Here is an 11,731-nt window from a genome sequence, read left to right as displayed (position 1 = left end):
ATGAGAGCAGTGTGTGCACTTTGGTACAGACCATGTGTGTCCACTGTATTTCTTCATAATGCCATGTGTTGCAGCAAGTCACTCTTTTTTTTTCAAGTCACTCTTTTTAAGAAAAGTTTGTTGAACTTTTCTTAACATGTCCCTTTGCCAATGGTTGCTGTTGCTTATGTTGCTGGAAGTTGGCAACTCTCATTGGAAATTATGTCAGCTTGATACTGTGATTCACCTAATGTGTACATAAAATTATCCCTCACTAACAATTTTTATGTTAGTGAGTAGTAGATTATTATTATTTCATACAAATTGGTATTTCATACAATTTTTTTTATTTTATTTACAGCACAGGTAGTTATGGCTCTAGCATAACCATTAAGTTAACATTAATGCAGATGTTCTAAGACATTATTGTTTCTAGAGTAACACCGAATTAATTTCACCTCTATGGAATGGGGCTCAGTTATAAGCATTTTGAAACTATTGTCGTACTTTGCATTCATCAGCACAGGAAAATGTTTTGGACAGTAAAATAAAGTAAAATAAAAAAGCTGCATTTTTTTTTAAGAAAGAGACAAAGAGAGACAGAGAGAGAGAGGGAGAGAGAGAGAGAGAGAGAGAGAGAGAGAGAGAAAGGTAGATTATGCTAGTTCATCGCAACTATTATTTTACTATGTCAGATGTCCTGCAACATTAAATCTATATAAACTATAAATCATTAAAATGTGCACAAGTTTGCACATTAATAAATCAAACGTTATAATTGTTAGTAAATCGCTGTGATATAAGTGGAATAATATAGTCCAAACCGTGCTATTATATGAAAATAATGCATACATAAGGAATGCATTATTTTCATATATCAGCATGCTTGCTGTTGTTGTGTTTGCTGTTGTTGTGTTGTGTAGTGTTGTTTTTCTTTGCTTAATTCATTATGAATCACTAAACACATCTGATTATTTTGGACTTATATGTTTATAAAAATCAAGCTGCTTTTTTTGTTGGCAAATCTTTTCAGAGGAAAGTAAATAAAGCATGCTCCAAAAATCACTAGAGGATGTATTTGTCTAATTTGCATATTGATGTATGCATAATAATTACAGACAAATTAAATTACAAAATATGTTACATAAAGAATGAAGATGATCAACAAAACCATATGTCAATAAAAGTATATTACAATAGAATAAAAACGAGATTCATCATAGTCACAGTCACAGATGGTGAGCATCAATGAATTTTATATATATATATATATATATATATATATATATATATATATATATATATATATATATATATATATTCAAAGGAAAGGTGTACAAGACAGTAGTGAGTCCAGCTGTTTTGTAGGGGTTAGAGACTGTAACAGTGAGTAAAGAGATGATGTTGGCGTTCTCTTTAGGAGTGACGAGGATGGACAATATTAGGAATGAGAACATCTGTGGGATAGCTCTGGTTGGCTGTTTTGGGGACAAGTTCAGATTTCAGAATATACAAGTTCAGAATATAATAAAGTAAAGTAAAGTAATTGGTGCGAGTGAAGAGGATGCTGAAGAGAGAGTTAGGTGGAAACAGATGATTTGCTGTCAATATATAAAGAGGATATATCAAAAACCCTAAAATGTGTAGGACAGGGAGTACACCAATACCAGGGCTATGAATAACAACTGACCTTAGCAGTTCTACAGCATTACTAAAACTATGGACTACTTATATTTAGTGCTTTAAAGCTTTTCAGTTTTGAAATACTTTGAGTCTTGTGTTTCTGGCTGCACTGTTTACTACTACATTATTTGTAGTACAAAAAGAAAGATGTCAATCAGGTCTTAGTTACAGTCCACCTTGCTAGAAGGAGCTTTGCAAGTATTTTTGCATGTCTGATCATCTTTCGGAACTCTTGCAGATATAAACTGTAAAATATCACTATCGCGAGTCCAGTCAATGGACCAGAAGGCAGAAGTGGTACTAATAATGTTGCAAAAGAAATTATGCCTCAGAGCACAGATTCCCATCCCTGGTCCTGGAGTACCCCCTGTCTTGAATATATATATATATTTTTTCAGTAGTACTTTTACTTTTGCACTTTTACAACTATTAGAAAGTTTGCAATGTCTGAATTAGACCCTGAAATTGGTACTTTTTTTTTTGCATTAAAGTTCAGAGAGATTTATGGGAAAGCATGGCACACAGATTGCACTATGATGCTTGTATGTAGCTTATTGAGGGTTGTATGTATCTATCTACAGGCAAATACTTGGCAGGGACGTGTGTTTGGTAGTGTACCCAGAAAAGTTTGCATACCCTGAAACACTGACTAAACCAAGACCCAAACAACACTTGACAGACAAGCACAGTTAGCAAAGTTGCATTAAAATTCAAAACACACTGAATTCTTTGAGGGAAAACTTTGGAAGGAACAAGTGGAAGTCAACAGAGGATAAAAACATTGGTCTAAAAAAAGAAAATATAGAACAAGTCTCAGAACAAGGCTGACAAAATTTTGTGGGATATTACATGAAACTTTGTTGCTTGCAAAGTGCTTTGTTAAACATCGCAAGACAGAGATGAACTACACTCTCAGAAATAAGGTAAGACATAAAAAATTAATAGCTTAAACTTAAGCCAGTACTTTCCGCATATTTGTAAAAAATATTTAATTCTTGTATAATTATTTTAAGAAATGACAAGTTTCAAATATTTGTAAGTAAAACTGAAAGTAAAAAGCTCTTTTCTGTTATTAAACCTTTTGTTGTTTTTGTATTGATCCTTATAAAACCATGAACGTTTGTTCTCTTTCATTATTTACATGTTACAATGTGAACCATTTTGAATATCAACTAAATTCACCTCCTACAACTTCAAAAACACTTTGCTTGTGCAGTTGATTAAATATCCTGCTTAAATGCAAATACAGTATTGTATTCCCAGTGTGCTCAATGTGCCCAGGAATTTCTCAGGATGTACTCTGTGCCTACATACTGTACTCACAGTGAAAGAGTCAGCCTGAATAAAAAGGGTCCCTTGTAGGGGTGGTGTAGGTCTCATTGCTCTTAGATGGAACAACACTGCTATCTAGTGGAGATGTCCAGTGAAGACACAGTGCTTCAAGCTGTTAGCAATAGCACCAACATACAGTATGTAGGAAAGACATTTTCTTTGGCCCAGACCAGGATCTATAATCCTAATGAATCAAGGGAGGACACCTATTGGCCCATGGTCTTACTCAGTCACAGTTTTCTGCTGAAACTGAAACTTTCTTCAAAGTTGTATTAGGGCGTTTTCAGTCAAGTGGCACAATGAAGAAACAGGAAGTGTTCTAGAGCATGGTGTCCCCATGGTTTCGTAGCTTGGCTATGATAAATAGCTTTTGTGTGTGTGTGTGTGTGTGTGTGTGTGTGTGTGTGTGTGTGTGTGTGTGTGTTTATCTGAGTGCTTCAGGTGTCATTCGCTGATAGATGAGACGTAGTTAAATGATAAATATAGGCATTGAGAACAACAGTTAAGTTACAGATTATGTTATTACTGTGCAGTTCCTTTTTTAAATTCTGAAATTTTCCTTTCCATAAATTTATTACTGGTTAAACTTAATCCAATATGTCTATAAGATTGTCACAGAACATACAGACCAATATTCGTGAATACAATTTTTAGTGAAAGTGACATTTTATTTCACAGCTAATGTCTTGATGCAAAACCAAGTAAAAACAGAAGCAGACTTACAAACTATAATCATTAGAGAAGTTACATTGTAGATCTTGATATTTATAATGATATTTAATTTTTTTTAAGATAGATAGATAGATAGATAGAACTCTTTTATAGGCTTTCTTTATTAAGCCAGTGTTATTTTTTTTATTTTATTTAAAGTTTCATAAAAGAGCAGAAATGTGCCATTGCCATACAAAACAAGAAAACTATAAAACTACAATTACACATTCACTTCTAACATACAATCTAACTGCTGCCTTTGAACTCTGGCTACACCTCCTATACGTGTCTGGTGCTTGTGTGGGGAAAAAAGGCCTTTGTTTTGAGGATGAAACTGATTCCTGTGTACTGAGCACTTTATAAGGAACTCCTGTTTACCTTCACATTTATACAATTATATAATTAGCCAATCATGTGCCTGTAGTGCATTGCATATCATGCAGTTCTGGTCTAGCAGTTGCAGGTAATCACATCAACCAGAAGAATGGGATAAAATGTTGCCATTCATGTTGACTGTGACATGTTTGTTAGTGCCAAATGGTTTGGTTTGTGTTTCTCAGAATGGTGAGAATTTCTCAGGCTGGTGGAGGTGGTGTAATGTTTGGGGAATGGCACACTTTTAGGGTTCATTAGGCCCAATCATCATTTGAATGTCCATGCTTTCTGACCATGTGCATCCATTCATGGACCCATTGTTTGATGGCTACTTCCAGTATTCATTTTGAATACAAAATAACACATTTGGGATGAGGTAGAATAGATGAAAGTTTAACTTAAAAGTACCAAGGAATATCCCTACCCAGTGTTAATACCTAATAATAGTCCTTTATATAAGTAGTGCACATGTACTTTGGCTACTTTGTAAATAACCCCATTTTAAATTGTTGATAGTGAAAGAACACAAGATAGACAGCATTTCGAGGAGTACAGATTTTATTTGTATATACAAAATTGTATACAGCAAGATTTTCTGAATTAACTATGACCCCCACAGCAGAGATTCAGGTTATGGGCATGTAGTAAGAGGATTCCCCATAAATACAAACTTTAGGTGACATTAAAAAGAAGAACCCTGAAAGAGCACCATATATTAACAAAATTTAATGTGTCTGAATATTTTATAAACAAATGGATGCTGGTAACTTTCCTCCTTCTAACAGTAATCTAAACTAAAGGTAACTACCTGCTGATTTTTATGACACCATGATTTATCACACTGAATTCCAGAAATAGCCTTATTTGATTACATGATGATTGTTTTAATTTAACCTGTCAGGCAATTTTTATCCCTTTCTTGATGTGTTCATCCAAGACAATGTGGGGCCAAGCTACTAGCCTGGATAAGATGTATACAAACTGCAGTCTGATGCCAAATGAGTAGGAGCTTTCACGTTACATTGTGTAAAGAATATATGACAAGATTCACTGCTTCGACATAATTACAGACCAAACATGTTTTGGGAGTAAAGGCACTTTAAACAGCATCACCTCTCTTTCTTAATATAGCAGTTATCTACACTAATTAAAATAAAGACCCCAAAAGGACAGTCAAGTTAAGTCTGAATTATAGGGCTGATCAAGCATAAAATATTTTAGTTTTTAATATGTAGGATTTGCACAATACGTAATAGTTAAATCAGTCCAACAAAGCTAAAACTTTCGATGTTGAACCCCAACCCAATTCCATTATTCCAGTAAACAATTTGCCTTGTAGAACCACAAGTGTGCTAAAGATTTTCTCAAACCACACACCTGAAAAATGTACAGCTAGAATACTTGTGTGCGGCACCATTAAATAACTTGGAAATTGCTTTAGTTTATAACACTGTGGTAATTTAATGAGATTATTAATAGTTTTTTATATTATAGCTTTATTTATCATAAAGAGTTTGGATGTCTGGGTGTTAAGGGATAAATCTCAAACTTTCCATGAGTTTTTAACAATCAGCTGATAATGAAAAAATTAGAGCTTGACAGAAGAAAAACACTTTTTCCTCCAAACTCAGATGGTAAGGGCTTTTTCATTCCTACCCCAAACTGTAGCATTATGTTACTACCTTCTTACTGTCCAAATGCTTTAACCCAAAACTTTCTCCAGAACAAATTACAAAAATTAAAAAAATATAGATATATTTTTTTATGTTTGTTAATGGATAACTACATGTTTTGAGAGATCTGAATCTAAATTTTCTATCTGAAAGTAAATATTCATTTCAATTTCTGAAGCTTCAGGAACTCAATTCTCATATTTCAACATATTCAAGATATGCTATTTTTCAGACTTTGCTGTACAATGATGTTAATGCCTAATTTGAAGCTAAACTAAATATCTAATCAAACTCCACTTTACCCTATACCATCCCATAAAACATGATTAACTGCTTTACCTCAAAAGCAAAAAAAAAAAAAAAAAAACAACTACATTATTCCTAGGGCATAAAAGTATTTATTTAAAAGCCATTTTCCTGCTGATGACTGACTTTGGTATATTGTCAAGGAAAAGTTCAATGAACTTTTGCACCATATGGAACTACATTTCTTACAAACCCTACACACAGCTGCAGCAGCATGAACCAAAGCAAAGCTATACTAGACAATCAATTAAAGAAAAAAAGCACATCTCTAATAACAAAGAGACAAAAAAAGCAGATAAAATGAGGAGAAATTAACCTGAAAATAAAAAATGTGCACTTGCATTAGGCCTCAATATTTGTTGAGGAAAAAATATAATACCTGCCCAGTCACATCAAGAGTGCATCAGGTACATTAAATCATGAATGGAAAAATGGATTTATAAGTCATGATTAATTCATTCATGTTATGTTGAAGGCATATTATCAAGCAGGAGTTGACCAGGTCATAGTTCATTCAACAAATCCCTATGGCACAGAGGTTATTAGATGTGTGCTATGTGGCCCAACATTGCAACAAAGTCAGAATTTAAGATGTACAATTAAAACACTAGAGGCTTTAACAATTTTCTTCAAATGCACCTCTAAGTATTTTGATGGATAATGAACAGTAGTGTAAGTGAAGCTATAGATATTTTCCTTTCAGGGGATTTTCTTTTTCCGGGATTACATACTATTCATAGTGCTTTTCTGAATTTTGTATACACTCATATATAAATCTTTCCAGCTGCTGTGAGGAGTGGGATAAAGGTTTAGAACAGCAGTCCCACCACTATACTGAACCGCGCTGACTGGTGGTGATGTCACTTTTAACATTGCCCAGGCAGCTTGCTGTGTGTTTATGTAAGACACCATCACCTACATTACACAACATTTCTTGTCCTCAGATGGGGCATTTCCATCTGCTTTCTCCATTTCCAAAATAATCAGCTTAAAAACTTCTACAGCTGTCTGTAAGCACAAAAAAGAGTAACGTGCACATAACATTTAGTGCATCAAATGGTTTGGAAAATGAAACTGAAATAATGAAACTGAAATAATACAACCATTACCTGGTTTTCCTTGGCAGATGATTCCATAAAGGCAGCTCCCCAAGAGTCAGCTAACTTCTTGCCTTCTTCTGGTTTAATAACTCTGAGAGAGAGAGAGAGAGAGAGAGAGAGAGAGCAAGAAAGAGAGTGAGTGCAAGAGAGAGAGTGAGTGAGATAGACTTGAACCACTCCTCAAATTCTTTGTTTCACTTTCTTCTGCCCTGCTGTACTTACCTTTCCATGTGAAGGTCTTTTTTATTTCCAACCAATACTGTAGGCACCCTAGAAAAACAAACAGTTTTTTTTTCTTCCCCACAATCAATCTGTTTCACACAGATTTAATTGTGCACATGCACAAACACACTTACTGTATTTTTCCAACCATGTCAAGCAGCTTGTCATGTAGAACCTGAACCACTTCAAAGCTAGTGCCAAGAGTAAATGTTTCAGGGTACATAGAGAAAGAACAAAAGAAACAGGACTTAAAGTAATGCCTGACAAATAGACCAATTAACTACATGAATAACTACACACAAAGAACCAACCTTTTCATTGAGGTAACAGAGTACACCAGAACATAACCGTGAATGTCCATTGAGTGAGACTGTGGGAAAATTGAGTACTCATCCTGAAAGACGAAAAGAGCGCACATAATAAACACAACAGATAAAAAATACACAGTTTACTTACTGCTATATCACTCCTTTGTCAGATATAGTTTCTGAAATCTGAAACTTAATCCCATTGCCATACTCCCAGCAATATGAGTATGAAGAAAAAAAAAATTATACACACACACACACACTTAATATAAAATATATATATATATATATATATATATATATATATATATACACACACACACACACATATATATATATATATTTATATATATATATATATATATATATATATATATATATATATATATATATATATAAAAATGTGTGTGTGTGTGTGTGTGTGTATGTGTGTATATATATATATATATATATATATATATATATATATATATATATATATATATATATATATATATATAGCTTTTTAACAAAGAACATTTGAAGAGAAATATTTAATTCAGATTTTAATATCCATAATGAGCAAGCCAGAGGTGACTTAGCAAGGAAGAAATCCCCAGCCATGAGAATCTGAGGAAGAAACCTTCCTTCTTGGGAGGAACTGGACTAAAAAGGGAACCATCTGCTTCTGGGTCACATGGTTAGTGGGATGATGACTAATTACTTATTTACAGCTGTATACTAGATCAGAGACTATTGAAATGGAAGAAATTCCAGTTTATTCATTTTTTTTAGATTTATGTCTTTATTTTACAATCCATCCACAATTCAGCAGATATTATTATTGTATTGATATTGTGCCCAATAAATCAATCACATCTATTGTACTTCCCCACCGTGCCTTTGCTGTGGTTGGTCCTATACTCCTAGAGTGTCCCTTTCTATGTGAGGTCAGCATCTTCATTAATTTGAAATAGGTAAATAATTGATCCTGTATTTAAATGTACTAATTATTAATTTCTATTATTATTACTCTAATATTACTACTATAAACTTACTATTGTTACCCTATATACAACATAACTCTACTGTGGATTAATTTGTTTGATTGACCTGTAGAATACTTTGGGTCAACATCAGATTTTTTTTTTAAATAGTAAAAAATAAACAATAACTGTCATACAAATAAAGGGCAAAAAGAATGTTAAACGTTTAGTTTTCAGTCTACAGGTCAAACATTACACCATTTCCTTTGTGAAATGCCCACTGGCAGATAAAATAATGACTTTCCAATATCCCTTACTGAACATATAAGAATTATTTGAAAAGTATTGATCATGCAAAGTATTTTTATACAAACCATCAAAACATGTAAATAAAATGTTTCAAAATTTCGCTATTTTTCTGATTTTCATCTTTAGACCAACTTAACATAGTAAATAACGGAATAAATCATGCACTACTAGCACTGAATACAACTAAAGACCTATTTATTTATTTTTTACCTGTCCAGCAGTGTCGACCAGCTGAAGATTAAAGTCTTGTCGATTTACAGACACCATTTTATTAAAAGCTACAACAAAGCCAAAGAAAAGAGAAAATGGTTGGCAAATGATATAAAATAATAGGATGACTGTAATTATTAGAAAACATTCATTTCTGTGTTGTACATGAAAAGTTAGAGTAGTCTTGTACAGCCAAAGTTAGCGAGATGGCTTGCAAACTACACGGAGACTTCAGCATGAATTCTGAATCAACATGAATTTCATTGTAAATAAAGCAGTAAAGCACCCTTACTCAGAAGACTTTACAATGAATAATAATTTAACTATAAATAAAAGGCACCATCAGATAAACGATCAATCTAGGACTGCAGTTACAACCCAGTATCCATCTTTTCCTCTGTGGTATGCAATATGTATATGATGAGTTTATTGCGTTTACATTATTTTATAAGAGCCAAATACATGTCACCGTATTGTATTTAAAGAATTACACTTTACTGGGAAACCCTGCAGTAGATTAGAGCAGGTGAATCAGATCCACTTTCAAGTAGTTTGCTAGTTTGAATGTCTAACAAAAAAATAATCTTCTGTAGTTATGTAATCTATATGTTGCATCTAAAATTTTATGTAAAAGTGGGTGGTGGTTATAAATTAAGAATCTATTTTAATATTTTATATTTTACTATCTACTCATTCTGTAGTTAGTATAAATAAGAATGGACAGAAAAATGAACCGCTGGTAGCAGAGCTGAGGAATTTGATGACATACTAAGCGTTTTTTTACTGTGTTAAATTAGGTCAACACACTTTTTCCGGAGATATTGAGGATTTTCTTAAAATTCTTAAAATTAATTTCTATTGTGAGAGTGAGTTTTTCCCGGCAATCAAACAAACTGAGCTGATGTTATGTTAAACTTTTGGGTTTAATCCTGTATACTGTAAAATAAATAAATGAAATATATATATAATTATTGTTAATTCATAATTTCGTTATTATACTAGTGACTGACTTCTTTTACCGCAACATTAGGTTAATTGTGATGTATATCATATCATTGAAAAATCCCCAGTGAAGGTGATATACTAGCTTAATTAATGTCATGTCATGTCACACAATCCGTAGTCCTGAGTCTGCAAATGGAATCTTCAAATAGCTTGATTTGAGTTTCTCATATGTAGTTTATTTATATGCACGGTCTATGGAGGTATAAGCTGAGTTTTCATTTCACCTTAACTTTCCTGAACATCACTGTGTAGGTGACACTGTGTATTTAACCTTGAATAAAATCATGACCCACAACAGTGTCTGATTCCGCAATCACCTTACAAATGAAGGTTACAAACACAAAGATGGGTAAAAAAAAAAACAACTGCAAAGTTGTATAAGCAAGTGATGTACTCACTATTTTCGATTGTAGGGTCGTATGCATCTACAAACTGCCCTTCCACGAACTGAATAGTGAGAGAGGACTTTCCTGTTGTAAAAGAAGATCAAAAGTTACTTAGCAACACTGTGAAACCTCTATCTATCTACCTGACTCTATCTATCTACCTCAATGAGGCTCAACATAATTCAAAACCGCGTTAATACTCGGTCCAAACCGTCATACACAGCAGTGCGGAATCAGAACAACACGGCGTGTGTGCGAGGTTTTGAGCAGGTTCAGCTAGCTAACTACCTAAAAATGACATTCAACAAAAAAGTAATAAAAAAATGTTGGTAACTTTAAAAATTTTGTTGTGCTTTTTCCGTGACTAAAACGGCTAACCTGTCAAGCAGCAGCTGAGGATTTAATCACTTTCATTTGTAAAGAAAATCAAACGACAACAGGGCTAAGTCACCGTGACTGGCTAGCTTGCTAATTTTCTAGTTAGCAAATACAGACCAATACATATCCTAAGTCAACACTTACCTACAGACCGGTACCCCAAAACAGCAATCTTTCTATATTTCGGTTGAGGCATGCCTTGAAAATAGGACTTGTACGCTGAAATCAAGTAACTGGTTGTAAATACGCCGAAAGATTAGCCACACTTTATCGCCACATGCGTATCACGTCACATGACAATAACAAAACTTTTTTCTTCCGTGCTGCTCCGTTGGCTGGGCCTCGAGTTTTAACTTTTCTAACGACAAAATCGCATGGATTATAAACTCTACGTACGGCCTACACCTTGAATACAGTCGTCCAGAATACTTTTTAGTCAACAGTCACCTGCTGTAACCATGTAAAACTAGTTTTCGAAACGAATCTCGACAAGCGATAAAAAGCTTATTCACCGCCTTGGTACTTTCATGTCTCTGTCGGAAAACTAGTTTTCGAGAACTAAAAACTGTCGTAAAGCTCACTTCGCCGCGCACGACAGTTACTCGCAGGGTTTGTGGGTGTGTTCAAATTCTCGTTTGGCTGCGTCTCATTCAGAGCCCTAAGGTCCCTCGGTCGCGGATTAGTATTTATCACCAGTCATTGTCAAAATATGGATATTAATATGATATAGAAATGTGTGACATGGTACATAGGCTAGCTAGTGGGTTTCTTTAAACCGTTAAACACTTT

General features: G+C 33.9%; 1 protein-coding gene across 1 annotated transcript; it reads right to left on the bottom strand.

Moving 5' to 3' along the window:
* Positions 1 to 4,627: 4,627 nt before the first annotated feature.
* rhebl1 (Ras homolog, mTORC1 binding like 1) lies at positions 4,628 to 11,461 on the bottom strand. The gene is made up of 8 exons (XM_060868387.1): positions 11,087 to 11,461; positions 10,577 to 10,648; positions 9,174 to 9,241; positions 7,693 to 7,775; positions 7,516 to 7,572; positions 7,382 to 7,429; positions 7,169 to 7,250; positions 4,628 to 7,067 (listed from the first exon to the last, which is right to left on the bottom strand). The coding sequence occupies exons 1-8, from the start codon at positions 11,136 to 11,138 to the stop codon at positions 6,975 to 6,977; spliced, it is 555 nt and encodes a 184-aa protein (XP_060724370.1). The 5' UTR covers positions 11,139 to 11,461; the 3' UTR covers positions 4,628 to 6,974.
* Between the last annotated feature and the right edge of the window lie 270 nt (positions 11,462 to 11,731).

Source organism: Tachysurus vachellii, chromosome 4 (genome assembly GCF_030014155.1).
Source record: "Tachysurus vachellii isolate PV-2020 chromosome 4, HZAU_Pvac_v1, whole genome shotgun sequence".
Classification (NCBI taxonomy): domain Eukaryota; kingdom Metazoa; phylum Chordata; class Actinopteri; order Siluriformes; family Bagridae; genus Tachysurus; species Tachysurus vachellii.
The sequence above is the reverse complement of the archived record's forward strand: the minus strand, read 5'-3'. Positions and strand labels throughout refer to the sequence as shown.